A 23,555-nucleotide genomic window follows, 5' to 3' on the forward strand; every position below is an offset into this window, starting at 1 on the left:
GGAATTTGCCAAAATCACACTAATTTTGAACTTTCAATTAAAAATGGCAGACTTCCTGTTGGGTTTAGGGTATGGCTCCAATGGAGTTTTATGTACGTCTTGACATGTTACATGTGTGTACCAAGTTTTGTTAGTCTATGTTAAACAAACTGCAGGGGGTGCGGGCTAGCGAGCCATTTTTATGCGCCTATTCCCAAAACCCTAAAAATATGTGTCTATGTTTACAAGACTTGATTTGACCACCAATTTGTGTGAGTTTTTGAGTATGTTAAGCCCCTAAAAAAGGCAATAAATCTACCAGAAGAAAGGAAAAGAAAGGAAAAGAAATGAAAGGAAAGGAAAAGAAAGGAAGAATTCCTTCAGTTTTAGCCTTCGCCGCTGTCGGCGCTCGAGCCCCATTTAAAAATCAGCAGCCAAAGAGCCAGTGTAAATACTGATTTTATTCTGCACATCTAACAGCAGAAACGCATAAATGCTAAGGCAATATTATTATTTAACAAAAATAAACTTCAGAAACACAGACTTTAAGGACACAGCACTATATGAAGGCGTATTCAATGAAATATGGAGTTAACTTATGGGGTAAAACTAATTCTCACAGAACACAGTAAAAACTCATAATATTACGGTTAGTAGCAACAACAGGACAGACACATGACCCAACACTTACTGAGGTTAAACTGTTTTTAGTTTCTTTTAAATACAACTAAAGTCAAATGTATGAGTACAAAACATTGCCTGTATAATGTGTTCACAACCTGAAGCTATCAGAGGAAAAACTGCTCACTGAATTCTGCACAATTTCTTAATTTTAAACAAAACAGCTTTTTTATTTTTTATCCAGTGCAGTGAGCAATATACTATGAATGAAACAGCTTAATTGAAAAATGAAGTGGTTACATTAAAACCGGGCTTAAACACATTTTTATCTGTGAGGGTGTGTGTATGTGTTTGTGTCCATTGTATATGGTCAGCGTTTTTCAATTCTCATATTTGAAATTAAACACCTATTTTTTGTTCTTTGGCTTAATCACTACAATAGACTGCCTCGGCCTATCAGAGCACAGAGCAAAATATAAAGATATATTATTAGATTATAAACAACCTTGGAAGGTTTACTGTCAGTTCCATGTCTCACTGGGAGGATTGATGATTTCACGTGACAAAGAAATTGATTGAGATACTGTGAGCGCAGTACATCATACTGTAGATGGCATAGATAGTTTTATAGGAAAATAGAACTGGAATATATTTGATGGATATCTTACTTTGAGAACTGCATGTTAAGATAAGGAGGTTGTGCTTCTGTCATCTTCTCTAACTGTGACTATTAAAATGTATAACTGATAGATCACTATGATCACAAAACGCTCTGGCATTGCTCGGTTTATTCATAGCAAATATATATTTCCAGTAACAATCTATGTGATTATCTTATAGGCAGCATTACCCTTTAACAGTGCCAGGATCATTTTTGAGACATGTACACTTTGTATTCCCCAGAATCTGGTGAACCTACTGTATTAAAAAGGTCAAGATTTTGATTTCAAGATGTTTGTGTCCCAGCAGGCTGTTTGGGTCACTTTCTTAATATGCCAATAATAAGATTTTTGAATTGCTCATGCATCAAACACCACATATGTGGAACTTGAGGTCTTTGTTCGTTTAAATTAACACTTGTGACCTTTCTGTTTGCCTCTGTCTTTTAGGACATTACATGTAATACTATGTATTCATATCTTGCACTAAACTGTAATCTGGCTTATTCTATTTTAGCTTTTGTAATCTTCAATTTCATTTTACTCTTCTAAATCTTATTTATGTCTTCTTTGTATTGGCTTGTGTTTTTCTTAATGCCTTTTACGTCTCATGTACAGCACTTTGAATTGCTTCACTGAAAGGTGCAATTCACATAAACTTGCCTAAGAAATATTTCTACTGGCTTCCTTATCCGAGTTAATAGGACTGTGTTAGAGTTAATAACAATGCTCACGGTAGAACAGGACAGTAAAGCTTAGTCTGTAAATTTGTTGAATATGTTCCAAGGAGTAAAATCCACAAACTAAACTCAACTTTAATACATACACTTTTGTAAAAACTAAGACGCTTTATAAAGTTATAATCAGTCTCAGTTTTTACAAAAGTGTATGTATAGTACGCAACATATAATTAAAATAGAAAACATCCTGCAGTTTCTTTAAATATTTAAGGTATAGGTTGTCAATTGTTCACAGTTCAGCAATAGGGTTCATTTTAGGGGATGTGTTTTTTTTCTTACCACAATTTATTAAAGGAGTGTTCATGACAGGTTGTTTAAGGAAAATGCAGCACGCGGGCAAATCATTTAAATACAAACCCAAAATAGATTCAGAGAAATAAATAGAATGTGACAAAAGCGTTCAAACAAATTAAATGCTGAAGTGGATTTTTTTTTTTTTTCTCTGGAGTGTTCTTAAATATAATTTGTATTCAATTTCCCTTCATAAGATCATTTTCAAGGTCTTCCTTAAGTTGTTCATGTTAATAACCAGGTATTCAGTTCGGGAATCTCTAGGTAGCTACATATAGTCAAAGTAGTAGTAAGTGCTAGCTAAGCTCCACATCAGGAGTGTATACAACACTGTTTTGCATTAAATTAGACTCATTAATACATTACATATGGAGTGAGTAACTTTTCAAATTAGTAAGAAAGAATATAGTTTTGTATATTATGTGTGTGCACGGCATTTGATTAGTATGGCACCCACTTATTTTCAGGTTATTTATGAGTAAAAAGAAAGACAGTGGATGATAACACAAACACAAAACTATCCACGGAGTCATTACTGCTTGTAAAAACCCAGCTTAACCTTGAGCGTGTTTGGTTTACTATTCAGCGCAATCTAATTAGCTTTGAAATTGTTGGGTAAAAGTTTGGTGCTTTAGTACATATCAATAACAATTAGGGGCTCCTGCACACCGCCTGCGTGGCGTAAGCATGGCGTTTCTGTTGCGTGGTGGTGGCGTGGCGTTTTCTGTCTTTTCGAACCAGAAACGTTTCTGACGAAGCCCGGCTGCTGCTAGCCTTGTCTGTGCACATGAATGTTTCCCATTGATACAATTAAATAATAAAATAATAATAATAATTTCCTTCTGTATTGACAGGTGCAATATTTGAAAACCAATCATTATTTATAATTATTTTTTTTAATTACATATATATCTGCATTCATGCAAACATTAAAATGTTGTTTATTAAATGTATTTGTTCGTATTCTATTTTGAAAACACTTCCAACATGCTTGCATGTCACATGAAAAATTGGCGTAGATCCTATTTCTACCATGCACAACTTTTCTATTTTGTGCATGTCATGGAGGCAGGGTGCAAGCTCTAGCCTGTTGACATGGGAACCAAAATAAATAGGGAAATGCCATGCAGCTGACACGCTCACGCCACGCGAGTAGTGTGCCGGAGGCCTTATTGTGGTAATTTACTGTACCATAACATAATGTCTGTTATGTTCTTTTTAAAACAGTATAATCAAATTAATATGTAACTCAAAGTTGCAACAAAACCAGATTTCCACACTGCCTTTTCCCATCGCCAGATGGCACTCCAGGTACTGTGCAGGTTTACATGTGATGCAGAGGTAATAAAGAACTGGGATGTGAAGTATAAAATAGCCATTTCCATTCAAATATCCTCTTTAGAATGCCCTTTTCCACTCTTCCTTTTCAAAGATCTAAAAAAGCTATTTTAGTGCAAATGCAGGACCAGGGCAGAAGTAATAGACTTCCACCTCCTTTTGTAATGAGCAAGTGTTTGCACTAAGAAAGTTATGATAATCTCAAAAGATCTGTGATTAAGAATTGAGTGGAAAACAAAAAGCGGGGGGTGGGGGGGTGGGCTACTTCTAGTCAGTCTTGGGGCTGAAGCTGACAGCTGGCCAGTCATAGGTGTCTGGCAAGAAGGAGTCGTATTGGGTGTCCCACATGGTAGACCTTACAAAGCTATCCTTGTCCACAGGCTCAGGGTAGTGAAACGCCATGCCGTTGGAATAGACAAACTCCACCACCTATAGCAGAAAGAAGAAGGTTTAGGATGACTACTACTGAGAGGCAAACACAAATAGAACACAAAGAGCTAACTAGCTTAAGGTTACAGCTTACTTTGTGTGTGTTAGGCTGTGGTGGAACTGGGTCATGGATTATGAAAATCAGATAGCCAGGACCAGTTAAGGTTTGGACTCCCATTCACATGTGTATCAGTAGCCAAAATAAATAAATACATTTTCAGCTATGGTTGGGGCCTTTAGTAATGCCATTAAGAGAATTTGTCATTTTCAGGAGACTTGCCTTGACAGCCATCCGGACGGAGACCTCTCTGATGTTGGAGAGGGGGGGATAGAGTCTGCCTTCTTCAAGCTCTTTATCTGTCAGCTGCTCTGAAAGGGTCTGGAAGGGATATACAAACAGGTTTAGGCTAAAGATTAATTGCTGGGGTCCAAAACAGAACCATAGGTAATAAATATAATATGTGCTTTTGAATGAGACAATATAAGAATAACAACATATAAGAAAAATAAGAAATGTTAGATCAAGTGATAGAAATGTCCAAACAACCACATCTCAGATTACAATGTCTTCTTCATGCAAAATATTTCAATATGGAACAAGGAATGCCGGCAAGATATCATCTTTGGAAGACAGATAAAGTACGAAGGATCCTCAGCCTTTTCTAACCCGTATATATGTTAGCTGTTAGTCCAGAAAGAGAGGAAACATGAGACACCAAAGGGGTAAAAAGGGCTTCTATGACCATCTACGTATGCGTATGAATTCAGAGTCAGGAAAAAAGTGCAGGATGGGTTTGAGAAAAGGTAAAGATGAAAGTCAGCAAGTTTAAAGAAGAGACTAAGAAGTAGTTAGTAATGACTTCAGACCTTAGCAGCCTCCAAGAATACTGTGTCACTGATGTGTCTCACTCCACTCAGGATCACAGCCAAGGCCACACCTGAAATACACATACAGTATATTTTAAAAACTCACTGGCTTTACTTTTTGCATTTTGTTTATTGTCAATAAGTTTCCTTATAGTGCATACATTAGCTGGTGTTTCTTCTTGACACTGTAAGTTATTGAAAGTCATTTTGTATGTCGAGGGAATCTGTACATTTTCCATACTCATTAACATAAATTATGATTTCTTTTTGTTGCTTTCACCTGGAAAGATGTAAGCATTGTTCCCTTGTCCCGGAGTGATGACGCGGCCATCACTCAGAGTCACTGGACCGAATGGACTGCCACTGGCAAAAAGACATCTACCCTGTGGGACAAAGAATCAAAAAGGTGAAAAGGGTGATGACAGGGGAAAAAGAAAGGACAATAACAAGAAGAGGGATTTGGCAGCACAGGAACTGTTAATGCTTGATTTCAGAGTTAGTCAAAAAAAAGAAGCAGAGGACAGGAAAGAAGAAAGAACTGGGTACATCAGTGAGTGTGTAGGCGTCCTCTGCTGTGCACTCGGCTTTATTGGTCGGGTTGCTCAGGGCAAAGATGATTGGTCGTTTGTTCAGGGTTCCCATGACCTTGATGACATCGTGGGTGAACAGACGTCCAGCTCCTGACACACCTGGATAAAGGAAAGAAAAACTTTGATTTAATGATTGAATGAATACTAAACAGTCTAAATATAAAGTATAGTTATTCAATTGGAATCCTGGTAAATAAAATAAAACAAATCATAACATATAAGACTTTTATGAATTGATTTGTTCAGTTTAACGACTAAAACTTAAACATACATATTCCAAACTGTGAGGCTTTAAAGTTACAAGAAATGTCGGTGACACTTTGAAGGTATCGACATAAGAATGACATGACACTGTCATGAACGTGTCATAAACATTATAAACAAGTCATAAACGTTTATGACATAAAGCTTCTTTTAGTAAGTGTCCTTTGGTTTTGTCATGACAAGTTGTGGTTCTGGTTAGGGTTCATGTTTCACATGTTAATGACAGTGTCATGTCACTCTTATGTAGATACCTTCAAGTAAAGTGTTACCAAAATTTCAAAACAGAAAATAGCAAGTTCCTTACCAATAATAGCTGTGGGTTTGATGGTGTTGACAGCCTCTAGGAAGCTCTGTACAGTCTCTGGACTGTCATGGACAAATGCCTCTTGGTTAGAGTCGGTTTCCTGAGGTCTTCCCTGGGGGCGACAAAAAAAATCAATACAGAAGAAAACCTGTGTTCACCAATCATACAGTGAGCCAGGCAGTAAACCACACAGGCATTTGACACATGCTCTGGTTGTTGATGTCTTTGTCAAACAGACTAACCTTTACGAGTAAGCCATGTTTATCGAACATCCAGATCTTCTTTCTGGCATCAGCTTGGGTCATCCCCTTCTCCATCATGGCCATGACAATCAGATTGGCAATACCAAGGGCAGCCTAAGCAGGAAATCATTACACAAAGTTATATTTTCAAAAGTACTTAGACATTGTATCCTTAATACAACTATAAACCTTATTTTCTAATAAGACAATGCCTGAGATACCTAAGAAAATCCCACAAAAGGCTCGGTCAATGTTGAACACAGTTTAAATTATTTGAAGTTCTTAAGAAATGTTGGACTAAAGACTCAGCCTTAAATAAAAGTAATTTAAACTACGTAAAGGGCTGTCAGATGAACAGATGCGACAGAACGACAAAATCCGGGCGGCAGCTGGCAGTTGAGTTTAGCCGCCAACAGGCACCCCCAGATGATGGTGCTTTCAGGGGCCATGGAAATTGAATTTTGCTGAATAAAGGTGAGCGTCATGTGGCGGCGATGAAAGTTAAGTTAAGGCCCCAAAACATCAGGAACAGAGACAATTGTATCCTTATATGGGCGATAGCGAGAGCAAAGAGTATTGAGTTGAAAAAGATAGTGTCTACCAAGTCAAACTAGTCTACTGTCACCAAAGATGTTATATAGCAAACAAGATATTAAACTACTGTTTTACAGAGGTTGGCGTCACGGTTTCAAGATTTGGCGTATATTTGGGCTTTTTTTGAAAAAATGTAAAAAGTTTGTGCTTTATATGAGTTGTGTTTATTTGTGTGGTGTGTAATATCAATAAATATAACATCATTGTGATGATCATTGGCATAAGTAAATGTCACGAGGGAAAAAGCGTCTGGACTTTTTTTAGAAAATGTATGTATTTTGTCAAATGTATAAGTTATGATTATTTCTTTACAGTGTGACTCCCAAGACATATGAGTAGTGTTTTAGAGAGGCGATTGGCTTAGCTTGTAATGCTCTCAAGCTAACCAATAAGAACTTGATTTGATTCATGAATAAATATTATTTTACCTCTCCAGCTCCCAGAAAAAGTACCCGATGTTCAGTGATGGGTTTGCCAATGGCTCTCTGGGCTGCTAATAGACCAGCCAGGGCTACAGACGCAGTGCCTGGAAACATGCAGAAGAACCCAGTAAACAGTAAACAACAAAATCTCGGCCTTAAATCCAACAATGCAATTACCATTTGTTTAAAAGGTAGGAAAGCTAAATCCGCTTTTTTTCCAGTTATGTTGTGCTTGTTGTTCAGCCTTTTGGATTTGATTGTAAGTGAAATATAAGCTCATGAATGCACTGGATTTCAGCTCAGTTTTCAATATGGTCCCTGCTTGCAACAGCATTTCCTTGCAGCAGTAATGTGACTTGAAGGTCACAATATGTCCACGTTCAATTATTACATTCATGCAAGTTTCAGGTTTTTGCAATTTCAAATGTTGAATTTAAAAGAAACCAACTGTTGGCTGGAAGGTAGAAAATAAAGACTAATAATATTTGTTGTGATGGGCAATGGTTCTTTAACACCAATAGAACTGTACTAAATTCAATTGTTGCTTTTAATTGAATGGGTAAACTTTATGGCACTATGACAACAAGTACAAATCCCAAGTGTTGTGTGAAGGGTTGTACTTGAACCTTGAATATCATCGTTGAAGGTGCAGTACTTCTCCCTGTACTTTCTAAGGAAGCGGAAGGCATTGTGGTTCCCAAAGTCCTCAAATTGGATCAGTGTGTCCTGCCCGTATTTTTCCACTACAGCTTCCATGAACTCGTCAATCAGATCATCGTAGGCTTGAGAGCGATCTCGCTCCTGGTACAGCCCCATGTACAGCGGATCCCTGAGGAGAGTCTGATTGGCAAGGGCAAACACATGAAGGATGATGAGGTGTACACGTACATGCATACAGTATACAGAAATATACATAACATAACTTTCTTACCTCATTGTCTGTGCCAACATCTATCACCACGGGCAGACAACTATCGGGTCTGATGCCGGCACAGGCAGTGTACAGGCAAAGTTTTCCGACAGGGATGCCCATTCCATAAACACCCAGATCACCTAGCCCTAAAATACGTTCGCCATCAGTTACTACTACTGCCTACAGAGGAGGACGAAAATAAGTACATTAGTCAGAAAAACTGCAGATTAACATGTTACATGCAAAATACAAGCAAAGTAAATACTTTCCCTAAATTTTACCGTGATATTTATAACTCTGATTTCCATCTATTCATGGTGACCATTTCCATGTGCACAGTATCTTTATTTTATTTTCTTTTTCCACTATTTTTAAAATCTTCAGTCTGTGGGTTTGAGAGCGATAAACATCACTAGGAGACTCTTTTACACTCTAATAGTTGTGTAAGAAAAGATATTTAAAAAATATTTTATTTGCAACATTGTACTGATTTTTTTTATTTACGTTCAAAAATATTCATGGGAAGACAGTGGTTCACGTTTATGTTGTGTTTAAACCCCCTACCGCAAGATAGCTATGCTAAGACGCACCACCAGTGTCCCCGCCTAACAGTGCCTGACTTTTTGCTAGAAGCTAACAACATAGCCATGGCTGAAGCCTGCATAAGACCGGCTCTCGCTGCATTCCGTGCTAAGAGGGCACTACTGATATCGACAGGAACCAGTTTGTAAAACCAGTCAGACATGCGCCAGCTCAATATGGTTGAAAACGAAGGTTTCCGTGATGTGGTGCAAACGATGGAGCCTTGTTACGCTATACCCTTCTGGCAGCACATAACTGATATTGATGTGCCCAATATTTACAAGGAGGTCAAAACAAGCACGCTGGAATGTCTAGCTCTAGCTGAGAAGGTTGGCTTGACCGTGACCCTTGGACGTCTAGGGCGACTGAGTCATATAAGATAAGATAAGATAAGAAAAACCTTTATTTGTCCCACGGTATATGTGACTATTACGGTTCATCACATTACTGACTAATGGAAGTTGGAATCCCGTGTCCTGCAAACGAGAGCGATGTACGACAGCCACACTGGAGGGAACATCGTTGCCCTACTGAAAGAGGCAGATGCTGAGTGGCGACCGCATGTACACAAAAGATCCTGTCTTAATTTCAGATAATGCAGTTAATATGCATGTGGCCGCTGAACTTGTAGAAAAAGTGCAAGCATTTTTACTTGAGCAATTGCTCCCTAAGAACCACCACAATCTTTTTTGATATTTTAGTTTTTCAACAATTATACTTAAAAAATCCTAATATATCGCCTTACGCACAGTATTGAAATATATTGCAATATATTTAATCGCAAGCCATGTACCGTGATACGTGTCGTATTGCCAGATTCTTGCCAATACACAGCCCTACACTGTAATATCGATACTAGCTGAAGTGGTGTACGGTGGGGGTATATTCAGTTACTCACTGCAACGTCAGTCTCTGGCCAGTTGTCCAGGATAGAACGGATGTGTCCTTTGTCCAGAATGGAGATGAACAAACCTCTTGTGAGAGAAACATGATGAGTTGACTACTTTAATGATAGTTGTAAGATTCTATTTAATACAAAACAGTGAGACAAATAATATCTACAGTAGAATAACAACCTTTACATTATTTTAGTCAAGGTATTGACACAAATTTAATACCCATTCCCCATTTTAAGAATATCAACAGCTCCAGTAAAAGCCTATATTTTACCCGGAAAAATTCTTCATTTACTGTATTTCCATGTCACGTTTTTCAGAAGGATGGATTTGGTGCACATCGGGCCTAAAGCAGTGTGGACTATGGGCGTTAAGTTCAACGTTCTTCTTCTCCGTCCTAAATATTAATTCCTACGAGTGCAACAGGCACAGTGTGCCCGCCACCAAAGTAAAGGCTACATTAAAGGCTCAAACTGTCAGATTTACTGCATGCTTACTTTGGTCTTCTAAAGATGTGTCCATAGTGTGTGCAAGCCAAGCCTACAGTGGGAGTGTAGACAATTGGCATCAATTCCTCTATGTCGTCCATCAACAACCTATAGAAAAGCCTCTCATTCCTTTCCTGGATGCCCATCAAGTAGATGTATCTGTATGGGAAAGGATGAAAAATTAGGAAAGAGAGAGAGAGGAAAAGTTAAACTGTATAAAGGGAAAAATTTCACATAAATGTATGATTGTAAAATATGTCCTTACTTCTGTAGGGGATCAGTCATATTCTTAAGATTATTCCGAAAGCGCATGGCCTGAATGTCCTGAGTCTCCACTTTGGGAGGCAGCAGACCATGTATTCCTAAAATCTGTCGTTCCGGTAGAGAGAAGGCCATTCCCTGGAGAAAAACAAAAGAAAGAGAGAGGAGTGAGATGGGAGACTAAGATAATGTAGGTATCTAATAGTGTACTGTGCTTGTGTAAAGTAATGTAAAGTATGTCATATTTTCACAATAGTATTTTCAACTCTGAACTTCTAAACTCTTCGTGCAAATGGACAAGTGTTCTTTTCTAGTATTTTTAATTAAGGCTTCTGTTAAGTCCACATATATAATTCAAATCAATTTTATTTCAGACACACAGGTCCTTATCAGTACAAAAACATGCAGAACAAAACAACACAGACAAGACAGAAAGATTGAATTTCATAAGAATAGAGTGATTAAAACACATGCAGACATGTGTTCCAATGTTTCCAACAACAAAAATGTACCTTGTGTCAGCCAAAGCGACTACAATTGCAATTTTGAACAAGTTAAGCAACTCATATTGTATACACAAAATTGAAAAAGACTCTGAATGCATCGTTGAAGGCCACCTGAAGCTTTCTAATTTTTGCATAACTAAAGCTGCACCAGAAGTGGGCTGTATAGAGTGGAAGACAGTAGACTCTAAAAAAAGGCAGTTTTAACATCGTCTGTGCACATGTGAAATTTGTGTGCCAGCATGTTGGCTTGTGCATACAATTTGCAACACTGGCGCTGAACATCATCATCATCACATAAATCATTTCTAAAGATCTGACCCAAATATCTCACTTTGTTTACCACATTTAGTGCTTGGGTTGTCATAAAAAAAAGGAAGGAAAAATGTTCTCCTAATCCTCCATGGTTTTAAGAATCATGACAACACTCTTTGTTAACACTTACTTGAAGATATCTATATAAGAGTCCCATTACAGTGTCATGAACACATGACACTGTAATGACACAGTCATGACACATGAACTCTAACCCTAACCTGTCATGACAAAAACTGAATAATGCTTACTAAAAGAAGTGTTGTCATAAACGTTTGACTTGTTTATGTTATAACACATGGCGTTCATGACAGTGTCATGTAACTCTTATGTAGATACCGTCGAGTAAAATGTAACCCACTCTTTTTAGAGTTAGATTAGATGTCATGCTGCACACCATTCTGTGAGCAACCTCTAACCAGCTGTTGTAGGCCAGCAGCAGGAGATGTTCACATACTCTGATGTAGTTCTGTTCCCACTCACCAGAGAGCGCAGTGGATGAACTTTGAGACCAGGTTAACCTATTGACTCTTAAAAGGAAAAGGTGGACAGCTGAGTGAAAGGGGGGACCAGGAAAAGAAGGAAAAGAGGTAAGAGCGGGAGTAGCCTCAAAGAAGCCAATAAGAGGCTTTGCAGCAGAAACACCCCCTGTATAAAAGAGAGGACGGGGGAGGAGGGACACGTGTCTTCGGGATCCTGCAGTTTGTGTACCAACCCACCTCTTAATGAAATATGGGCATAACACATGGAAGCCATAATGTCTGGGGCTGGAAAAGGAGTTAAATATTCTGAGAGGGATGAATGCTGGGGGCTCCCCTGGCAAAAATCCTGAGTCATGCTGCTGAACCATTTCACTTTGCACTTCTGGTGCACCGTGCAGGGGGCGGCTGTGGCTCAGGGGAAGAGCGGTAGCCTGCCAATTGGAAGGTTGGTGGTTGGCCCTTCAGTCCCATGTCGAAGTGCCCTTGGGCAAGACACTGAACCCTGAGTTGCCACAGTGTGTGTGAACACAGTGTATGAATGTGTGTGAATGGGGAATGATTCCTGTATGATGTAAAAGCGCTTTGAGTAGTCGTTAGGACTAGAAAAGCGCTATATAAATACAGCCCATTTACAGGCGCTGGAACCTATTCTGATCTAGGCTGCGCTTGTTTCCAAACCAGACCAAGGGATAGGATACCCGGAAGGACAGCCTTGTAAAACAGTTGCAAAATATATTGATCCACATTAAAACTGGACAATTTATGTAAATAAAACATTCTCTGCTGCAGTTTTTTGAGTCAAACCTGAATCAATTCCCAAGTATGTGTGTGTATTTACTCATTTGATGGGTTCATTATTAACCTTGGTGAGTGGGATATCTCCTTTACTACCTCTCAAATCTATGTCCATTTCCTTTGTTTTAGTTACATTGACCTTAAGGAAATTGTCAGAACACTTCTGAATAAAGTTCCCTACCTCTTCCTCAAAACCACTCAGGGATGATTTATCGGGCTTTAGGAGCCCCACCAAAGCTGTGTCATCTGCATACTTAAAAAAGGTAAAAGTGGAGACTGAAGCTTGACACTCCTTCGTATAAAGCGTGTAGAATATTGGAGACACAGTCCGTACTTATAGATTTACGGAAGGAAACAGTTGTGTTAAATCTAACCTGCTGGATTTGCTTAAAAAGAAAATCATTAATCCACAAACTAAGCCTAGGATTAGTCCCAATATCCATCAGCTTGCCCATCAGCAGATGGTTGGGCTGAATATTGTTAAAAGCACTGCTAAAAATCAACAAATGCTCAATAATCTTCACCAAGATGTTCATATAAACTGGTAATACAACCAAGGGTAACAGGTTGCAGGTTGTATTACCAGGCCTTAAGAGATGCAGCTCATTCCTCTTTTAAGTCCTATTGCTTTTGGGCATAGGTACAATTAGAGATTGCTTCCACAAGTCAGGGACTCTATCCAGTGAGCGCTGAAATAGCCTTTGGAAAGGGAATACTAGGGAATCACCTCTTGACCGCAAGATTTTACTGCTAACGCCATCTGGACCCTGAGATTTGTGTAGGTTGGAATGTTTATAATTAGCACAATATGTGTAGTAAAGGCTAGTATAGTCTGCACAGAGTGAGGCCCTGTCACGTCAATCAGTTACAGCCTCATGTTTCAAATGTCATTTTTAACTTCCAGAAGTTGGAAAAAACTGATAAGAAACCCCTGCCAGTCGAACAATTTACAGCATGAATCAAACAATGTCAAGACACCCAACAATGTGATATATATTTGTATTGGGTAGTAAATATATATTTCAGAGCAACTTACAGCAACTTACACCAGTTGAAAATGTGTTTAAAAGTTACAAGCTTTCCAGTGCAGGAAAAAAACTGCCCAAAGTAAATAAAAAGTCATTGCACTGAGAAAGGTTTTGGCCTTGATTTAACATGTCCAGATCACTCTTGGGTGTGGTGAGAACTGTCTGTTAAGGCGCTCAGATAGCTTAGTTGGTAGAGCGGGCACCCATACTGTATATAGAGCTTTACTCTATACGCAACGGGCCCAGGTTTGACTGCAACATGCAGCCCTCTGCTGCATGTCATTCCCACACTCCCACACCTCTTTCATGTCTTCAGCTGTCCTGTCAAAAAAGGCCTGAAAATGCCCCCAAAAATAATCTTTAAAAAAAAAAAGCCTTTCTCAATGCAATGTTTATTTTATTAAGTTTGGGCATCAAGAGTGATGCTGGGTGTGGTCAAGTGTGTGCTGGAACAATCCGACAGATTCAACCTGGCTTTTCTGCCTTCTGTCAACCTACTTTAATCACAAATTCTTTTAATCTGCGCAAAATGTTATCATCTGAGATTTAGAAAGCAGTTTAGCACTTTACTAGAAGTCTAGTAAAGCAAAGGGTTCAGAAAAATATCATGTTAAGCTAACAGAAATAATGATGTCCTTAGTTAGGAAACTATTTAGAAATTGAACGTTTGTTTTGTATTTGTTGACAATACAAAAATGTTGACACAAATGACAGGATCAATTTATTTAGCTTCCAAAATGCCTGAGAACCATCCCCTTAAGGTCTTAATTTAAAGCAAGTGTTAGAAGCTAGGACTATTCAATTAGCAGAGGAAAAGTAAAAGCAACTACCAGACAAGTGCTTGAAAAAGTTTTTCTAGTTTTTCAGCAAAAGCAATCAGTTACTTTGTATTTCGTGGTTGTTCCATATTCTACTTGTTGGAGAAACGTAATGCTTTGAAGATCCTTTGCGTCTAAGAGGATTGAAAGAATGAAAAAAAGACTTGGAAATGGGACCTCAAAATTAAAGGAAGGGATATAATAAAAACTAATCATTGTTAACAAAAGGAGTAGGTTTCCTTAAGTAGACACAAATATTTACAGTACACACACATATATATATATACATACACACACACACACACATACACACACATACATATATATATACACATACATATATATACAAACACACTATATATATATATATATATATATATATATGTACATGCATGCATACATACATACATACACATATGTATAAATATATATATATTTTTGGGTTTATGCTCCAGTTATGATTTGCAGTCCATTTGTGGTATTTATTTATCCATCGTAAATAATATGAAATCCTGAAAAGCATTCACATTATTTTCCACCCTGACACACAAAAAGCTTAGCCTACTTTACATATTTGGCATGGATCCAGCAGAAATGGACTGAAACTATGCAAGACATGTCGAGACGCTTTTTAAACACGCACGCACGCACGCGCGCGCGCACGCGCACACACACACACACACACACACACACACACACACACACACACACACACACACACACACACACACACACACACACACACACACACACACACACACACACACACACACACACACACACACACACACACACACACACACACACACACACACACACACACACACACACACACACACACACACACACACACACACAAGTGATCAACTTACTTTGTTGGTGCGAGGGTTGAGCATGAGGGGCTTGCCCTTCTCTTTGGTGTGTGCCCATCTGCAAACAGAGACACAGGGCCTCAGGGACCAGGTTGTCCTCAACCTGGACAACATGGTGGGCAATCACTGGTCTACTGGTGGAAAACTCCTGAGAAAAGAAGGAATAACAAAAATGACAACTTTTTCTTTTTGTTGTTCCTGTCTGCTGAAATTAATGTACAATTAAATGGCAAATGTTGCCTGTAGTATATAGCTGTTTTAGGGTGCTGAGTATTACTAGAATGTAGGCCTGCAAGACTAATCATTGTGATCTCAATTCACCTTGTTTACGATTTCATTTTTTTTTTATGACTTTAATTCTCATTTAAATTTCATAATTTAAAAAAACGCTACTACTTTCGTCTGGGAGTTTTAAACATGTATGAGATTGTATAAACTCCCGAGCACTGCACTGCTCTCCCTTCTCTTCCATGAAGCATCTATGTTTACAGGTTTGTGGGGATGAGCAATGTGCTGTAGGCGCCAAAAGATATTATTTTTGGCACTGCCAATTTGTTTTGTCATGTTTCATGTGTGCAATAACACTTTGTGGCAGAGAATCGTGAAATCAATTCTACGAATGCATGGGACGAGTCTTTGGTGTCAAAGGGTTGTTAATATTTATTGCTTTAAGGTTAAGCTATTCTTGCTTCTTACAGTCGAGACAGGAAGTGCACCACTGCCACAACCTTTGAACATTTGACATAATCACACCCTTATCGAATGACAGTAAGCTGTCAGCAGTGAAGACTGTCGGCCTACTGACACACACACACACACTTAATCACAGAAGCCTTCAAATGTAGCTCAGCGTAAATTCTTTCAGGAAGACTTTTAATCAATGCACTCTGTAATCAAATCAGCTGTTATCCCAATAAATGTACATTTTGCTGTGGAAAACTAGTCTTTCCTGATTTAAATATAGCTCAGTGTAAATTCTTTTAGAAAGATCTAATGTTAAGAATGCTCTCTTCCTAAATGGAATCAGCTGGTGGAGGCATTCCTTCCTGCTTAACCAATCAGAATTATACACAAATTGCAAGAGTCTAACCCCTGCCTTAAAAATTCTGTTTCTCCCTGTGCTATTCAGCTGTCGTTGCAGGCACAGAGTGCGACCCTCCCCCCTCCCCCCCCCTTCCAACTACTGTCATCTACTCCAGCTGACCGGACCGGAGCCTCCTTTGGTCTGGTCTTCGGGCTCCTTCGTTGCCACCACCGGTGTCTAGATTCTATGGGGGGTCTGACGGTTCTCTACTCCTATATAGATACTGTATGCAAAATATCTGTTTAGCGATGGAGTCTAATCACCAAAAACGTTGTATATTTCCTTGAGCTGTACAAAAAATCTTAATTGCATATCTGGAAACATGTCTCTCCTGATTGAAATGCACTCGATGTGCATGGACAGTCCAACACTCGGGGATTAAAAATGCTGACGGCAGCGGCTACTCATTAATCAGGATGTGGACAGAAGTGATTTAGTCCATGATCTGAGAAACAAAGCTTTGGAAGATTGTCATAATCCTTTTCCCTCCACATAAAGACAGAGAACGAGTAAATCATGGTGACATCAGTTGACCGAAAAATATAAAAAAAATATAGGACAGGCAGATTTATATGTATCAAGACACCAACTAACAATCACACAAATGATATATCTGTCATCTGCAGAGCACACCTATAGGCTAAATGATTTCTACAATTTTTGAGAGTTAAGATGTTAAAACAAGCTTATGAATAAATACACAAAACAGTATCTGATGGCAGAATGTCCTAAAATGATGCCACACCAACAACAATTGTTGCATACCCACTTTACTCAAGGGCCCCTGGCCTACTTTTAGCTGCTGTTGGTGGCTGAAATAGTATCGTCATTGTAAGAGATATCATGCCATGCATGTGACCTATGATTCACAACTACAGTATACTGTGTTGGGCATTTGTTGTGGTGGATGCAGAAAGAGTCCAGTTAAAGCATCACTGATGTTCCTTTCTAAATTATAGACAATTAAGAGTGGCTTCCCCTTTGTGATAATTATTGTGGGAAAGGCCTTGACTATGAACCCAGAAAGTAAATGCTGCCTTCCCACTGAACGTTCAGAGCTAAGAGACTGAAAGAACAACCTTAAATTGCTACACATATGATATAGAGAACATGCTATTTTGTGATGTAAATGTGAATGCCATTAAGGGCAGATTGCTCAAACATCACCATATTACCAAGATAGCAAAGCAGACCACAAAGGAAATGTAGCCAGAATAATTTCTGAATCCAACTGTGATACACTCTTATTTCTGCTCTGGTGTTGAATCATTCTATTGTCCAACCTAAACGTCTTTTAGCCTTACTTAAGGTCAAGACCTGACCCAGAGGAAATGCAACTGGACCTGTAAGCAAGTTATTTGGCAAACAGCAACGTATGCATTGTCGCATGGAGTTTCTATTTCAGTTCCTTGTAGTTTAGTAGCAGAGACTAGCAGAATGCTAAAAGATGTAGCATTTTGCCTTGATTGAAATACAAAATACATGAGAAAATGACATTCTTTAAACCTATAGGCCGATTACACAGGGAAAAAGGCTGGAGATCTAAGTCCTTTGAATGATTTCATGGCCTGGCAACATGCCGCTGAGCTCAGGTGGCAAAAGAATAGACCTAGAGCCAGTTGATTCAACAAACAGCACTGAACTGTGCTAGCAACCTTTTCCTGCCCTCCTCCATTCCTTTACTACACTCTTCTTGCTATGTTGCCATAGTAACAATCACACACATAAAACCACAACACCACAATACAAATGGAGATCAGATAAACAAATATATTAGTATTCAAACCAGATGGCAATCACATGCTACATTAAATAGTGTTTGCAGTGCAACGGCTACGTTGTATGCCAACACCAGCCAATGAATCACACTCTGCTGGTTTCCTTTTGATTAGCAACTTAAATAGTTACCACTGGCCTTTAACAACTCTTCGTCAACAATGGGTGCGATTGTCCAGTTGCTTATGTGTTGGTGAAGAACAGATTCAGAGGCACACTGTGGTGTGATCATGTGCCCCTCTCAAACTATCTGATAAAAGAAGTTACAAGCATAGCCAGCTGGCAGGGCCTCGGCTTACAGCTTCATATGCAGGAGACATCGCCTCAAAAAAGAAGCATCAAAGCACGGGACAACGTGGCAGACTGTAGCAGCACAAACAATCAACAGCCATTTTAATGCTTTTGATTAGTTGATATGCAGAGGTAAACAGCCTGGATGCAGCCTCTGTGAGTCCCAGTCTTTGGGTTGTACACTGTACAAGAATATTTTCTGGTTAATCACACACCTGATAAGATAAGATAAGATAAGATAAGAAAAACCTTTATTTGTGCCACAGAGGGGAAATTGCGGTTTGCAACAGCAAAGATAAGAGCAAGGTAGGTAAGTGTACAAAATACAGCAAATACTATTATATAATAAATTACACATGAATTATGAAATTGCACTTTGAAAATTGCCCAAATTAAGAGTCAGCGGTGTTCGTTGTACAGTCTGACGGCCGCTGGAAGGAAAGATCTGCGGTATCTCTCCTTCACACAGCGGGGGTGGAGCAGCCGGACACTGAAACTGCTCTCCAGGGCTGACAGGGTGTAGTGCAGGGGGTGTGACTCATGGACCAGCTTAGCTGCCAGTCTAGCCAGGACCCTTCTTTCTCCCACCTCCCTCACTGAGTCCAGAGGACTGTGGCCAGTTTGTAAGATAGTTCAGGACCCACTGTGACAGGTGGTCCACACCAGTCCTCTCCAGCTTGTCCTTCAGAAGCGTCGGCTGGATGGTCTTAAAAGCACTTGAGAAATCAAAATACAGGATTCTCACGGGCTTCTCCAGGTGGGCGAGGGCACGATGCTGCAGGAAGGTGACAGCGTCCTCCACTCCAATGTTGGGCCTGCAGGGGGTCCATGGAGGGGCCCACTGTGGAGCGGAGGTGATGCAGGACCAGTCTCTCCAGCATCTTCATCAGGTGTGATGTAAGAGCCACTGGCCTCTAGCTGTTGAGGTCTTTAGGGTGCTGTGTTTTTGGAACAAGTAGCACACAGGAGGTCTTCCACAGCTGTGGTGCCACTCCCAGCTTCAGGTTGAAGATCTTCTTCATAACTGCACTAAACTGGTCTGATCTGGACCTGCTGCTTTCTTCACCTTGATCTTCCTTTGCGCCTGTCTCACTTGTGATGCTGTGAAGGACAGGGGTGAGCAGGGGGGCTGAGTGCTGGGGGTGTGAAGAAGTCCGTCTGGTGGTGTGGAGGTGGGGTGCAGCTGCGTGGGGTGATTGGTCAAACCTGTTGAAGTGATGGTTCAAATCATTCAGCCACTTGAGGTCCCCCTCGGCCTGAGTGGGGGGGGTGCTTTGAAACCTCAGATGGTCTTCAAGCTGCCCCACACCCACCTAATGCCCCTCTGTTCCAGCTGTCTGTTTAGCTTCCTCTTCCCCTCTCTGACCTTCCTCCTCAGCCTCTTCAGTCCAGCCTACAGCTCAGCCTTGTCGCCTGATCTGAAAGCTCTCTTCTTCTCCTTTAAGAGAGCTTTGATGTCGGGGGTGATCCACGGCTTTTTGTTTGAGAAACACCGTACCACCCCGGTGGACACAGGGTTCTTGTAGCAGAAATGAATGCAGTCTGTGATACAGTCTGTAAGGACGTTGATGTCCTGCCCGTGTGGGTCACAGAGCTCTGACCACATAGTGGTTTGAAAACAGTGTTTAACGAGCGCACTATTTGATACCGTGGAGATACTGAATCCTTTCCCTGTTTAATTTCCTTCCAAACGTCATCAGCATGCCCAAGCCAGCTTTGTATCAGTGTTTGAACAAGTGTGGATACTCGACTTGGACACTTTCCCCAACGAGTTTGTCAATGTAACTGTTTGTATGCTAATAGCTCCTAAAAGCAGACAACCAGCCCACCTAGAATTGTGCAATTAGATTTTTTCAATAATAATCAAAATTACAGAGAACTGGATATTCAAAGCTTGTGCTGAGATCTCCACACAAATACAGTATCTTGCAGAGGCTTGAAATTGACCCATCTAAATACCAGTCACAATAACCACACCTGACTAAATAAACTTTAGGTTTAATAATTAGAAATGTATAAATCAATGCTAGCTAGAATTGGACTTTATACATCTCATATGTGTTACTTCGGTACTAGTACATTTCACTTTATTATGTTCTAATCAAATGAGGCTAACAGGACTCATTCTTTAGCCAGACTATTAGGTCTTACATTGTTGTGCTGGAAAGTAGTCTAAATATAGAAATAATTTGTGCAAAAGATATCTGTATTGACTGAAGTATCCTTAGGCATAATGTAATAACAAAAGGTTTCATTCCAAAAATTTACTTACAACAGAAAGACAGTGCTCTCCTCTGCTAACTACGCAAAAAGCAACCAATCAGTACACTGGTATAAAGCAAAAGCAATATAATTGTATTTTTTATACTTCTGTTATTTACATATTACCTCAAACTGAAGACAAACAAACATACTTTAATTAGTTATTGCACAGTTGGGTGTGGCTTTACTGATAATCTCATGTTGTTGTTCTTCCTGTTTCTGACACACAAATACTTGTCCATCTTGTTTCCATAGTAATAATGTCAGGACAGTGAATACCAAAGACCATCTAACTGTAAAAGATATGCACAACTCACACTGAATGACATTTGAACTCATTATTTAGTGTAGAAACTGTTTGAGATTGTTAGTAGTAAACTGCTATGCTGCATGATAACATATGCAGTTAATGTGGTAATAACCATAGTAGGGCCAGTAAAACATGTGGTCACATCAGTTAGTTATGTCTTGGCGTAGCTAGTTCTCATTTTGCATAATGCAAAGCTGATCAAATGAAAGACAACTGTTCTACTTCAATCTTCTGTTTGGTGATGGAAGGCAACAACTAGCTAGGCCTGCGTTTACACAGAAAAATCTAATTAAGAAAAAAAAATAACAGTAACTTCAACTTGTGGTTAATTAGAAGCTAACCTGATTAGTTAGCCTAGGTTAGACACCTCCACCACAAACCTACATATTAATTAAATAAATGCAACTAACAACTGCTAGCTACTGTGCAAGCTAAGAAGCTAACCGCTAAACTAAACTAGGTTAAGATGTATTGTCATTTGAGCACATTTCACGAACGGGTCAACAAGAGAAATGCCCACAGTCCCAATGTTCGTAAAGATGAAACAAGACTCACGGCACTAACGCTAGCTACGACACGATGATTATTTCCATGCTGCCATTCTTTCTGATGCCCGCTCACTACCGTTAACACAATGCTTGGCACAGACACGGGAAGTTGTTTTTCCAGCGAATAAGACTCGGCTTACCTGCTCTTAAATAGTATAATACTGTGGTTACTTCCGTTGGACAGGTTACTTCTTATAAAGCATATTTCTCCTGGAGTTCGCTGTATAACTGCTATTATTTGACCGCTTGGTCCGTCCTTTCAGCGTAGCCTCAGATTCAGCAGAGTGGCGAGGAAGGATGGCAGCGTAGAATAACTTGGCCCCTCATCCAATCACATGTTGGGATTTCCTTATTGGTTACCGTAAAGACAGTAACAAGCGCACTATTTTTGGTGAGCTTTCACTGTCGTAGGAAATGACAGGTTCCAGATTTCATTCAAGGGTGTTTTTAGGAATTATTCTTGTTATTGTTATAAAATGTTTGTTTAATGTTTTTTTTCCCCGCAGTTTTTTTTTATTTTGTTCCTTAGAGAAACAGCACAAATGAACTTTTGTTGGCATCCCAACCGTAAACCATGGTTTTCTTTTCCCCTAACAACCTACATTAGATGTATTTGTTTTCTTGTTTGTGCAAAATAAGCAAAAATACAAACAGACAAGGCACCAGAAACTTACTTTATGCTGTTTTTGTTAGTGTCTTTCTGTTGAGTTGTGTGTGTATTTGAATAAAGGCCATACTTGGAAGGGCATTGCAATCTAGCTTTGGCTGTATAAGCTGTGGGGCATTTGTCCATCAAATGTAGTCAACTTATCCCTGCAAAAATAAATGTTAACCAAATACAAAAAAAAAACTAATTACAGCAATATGTTTTAGTATCACTTGGCATTACATAACAACAATTGAAAGCAAGCAGTCAAGCATTTCATAAGTATTGTTTTATTAATTCTTCAGCAAAAACATAGTTCATACTATCAATCAATATTAAGCATTTAAAAACCTTACAGCTTTTTTTCAAATGTTAAAGCTGAGGCCTCCGTTTAGCTAGTACAAAAGGGAAAAAAGCACACCGAAATATGCTATCCAAAAAGTGAGGCATAATAAAACAACCACATTTAAGCTATATGAATAGTTTGAAAGCCATAGAGAAGGGAGAGGATGTGTTACAGTCAGCAAGCTGGAAGCATCGAGGCACGTAGTCTACATTTTTTCACACGTTAATTAATTGACTTCGGCTCAGTAACCACATGTGTGACAGTATGTTTGTGTTATCAGTCAATAATGTTATTGCTTGCTTAGGTCACCTGCAGAGGAAACTGTATAATGCTAAAAGTGACCATTAGACCTGGTTAGTTTGATTGGAGCACAGCTTCCATCTATTTTGTATAAATAGATAAATGGCTCTGGATCAGAAAATGGACAATTTGCACCTTTTCTTTCCTTGAAGACTTCTTCAGTTAGTCCAGCAATCCAGCCTTGATATGGTTAATATCTGCGAGGGACATTATTGACAAAAATGAACATTGACAGTGGTGGCGTTTCAGTTATCGCTGAGTAAAACCTGAATGTTCTGAATGTGCTAGTGACTCTAAATGTGCTTCATGTCTACATTGACTGTAAAACAATGTACCTGGCTCATAGGTTGTACTGTTAACAGTTCTCAAGTATGGCTCGTACTTTGTTGTGCAAGCGATGACATGCTTACAACCTGTTTACGTGAAGGTTAACATTTATGGACCAACTTCACATAAACATTAAAGGTCCCATGGCATGAAAATTTCCCTTTGTTTTTGTTTTTACATTAATATGAGTTTCCCCAGCCTGCATATGGGCCCCCAGTGGCTAGAAATGGCGATAGGTGTAAACCAAGCCCTGGGCATCCTGCTCTGCCTTTGAGAAATAGAAAGCTCAGATGGGAAAATCTGTAATCTTGTCCCTTATGAGGTCATAAGGTGCAATGTTACCTTCCCTTTCTCGGCTTTGCCCGCCCAGAG

The 23,555-nt window shown here is 39.4% G+C and overlaps 1 protein-coding gene across 2 annotated transcripts; it reads right to left on the minus strand.

Moving 5' to 3' along the window:
* Positions 1–422: 422 nt before the first annotated feature.
* Positions 423–21,915, minus strand: me2 (malic enzyme 2, NAD(+)-dependent, mitochondrial). Of its 2 annotated transcripts, none has more exons than XM_034872142.1 (15): positions 21,705–21,915; positions 15,294–15,441; positions 10,485–10,618; positions 10,229–10,378; positions 9,734–9,809; positions 8,272–8,433; positions 7,967–8,180; positions 7,347–7,444; positions 6,325–6,438; positions 6,083–6,194; positions 5,471–5,613; positions 5,205–5,307; positions 4,925–4,995; positions 4,338–4,436; positions 423–4,057 (listed from the first exon to the last, which is right to left on the minus strand). In XM_034872142.1, exons 2-15 carry the CDS (start codon positions 15,405–15,407, stop codon positions 3,896–3,898), a joined length of 1,752 nt encoding a protein of 583 aa, XP_034728033.1. In that variant the 5' UTR covers positions 15,408–15,441; positions 21,705–21,915; the 3' UTR covers positions 423–3,895. The 2 variants fall into 2 exon arrangements, with proteins under 2 accessions (XP_034728033.1, XP_034728034.1); XM_034872143.1 differs by having other exon boundaries at positions 15,294–15,438; positions 21,705–21,870.
* Between the last annotated feature and the right edge of the window lie 1,640 nt (positions 21,916–23,555).

This window comes from Etheostoma cragini, chromosome 5 (genome assembly GCF_013103735.1).
Source record: "Etheostoma cragini isolate CJK2018 chromosome 5, CSU_Ecrag_1.0, whole genome shotgun sequence".
Lineage (NCBI taxonomy): Eukaryota > Metazoa > Chordata > Actinopteri > Perciformes > Percidae > Etheostoma > Etheostoma cragini.

Coding starts and splice junctions, on each gene's coding strand:
- me2 (XM_034872142.1), bottom strand. CDS start 15,407: ATGTTGTCCAGGTTGAGGACAACCTGGTCCCTGAGGCCCTGTGTCTCT. Junction 9,810..10,228: donor CACATCTTTAGAAGACCAAA/GTAAGCATGCAG, acceptor TTCTCTCACAAG/AGGTTTGTTCATCTCCATTC. Junction 8,434..9,733: donor GGCCAGAGACTGACGTTGCA/GTGAGTAACTGA, acceptor CCTCCTCTGTAG/GCAGTAGTAGTAACTGATGG.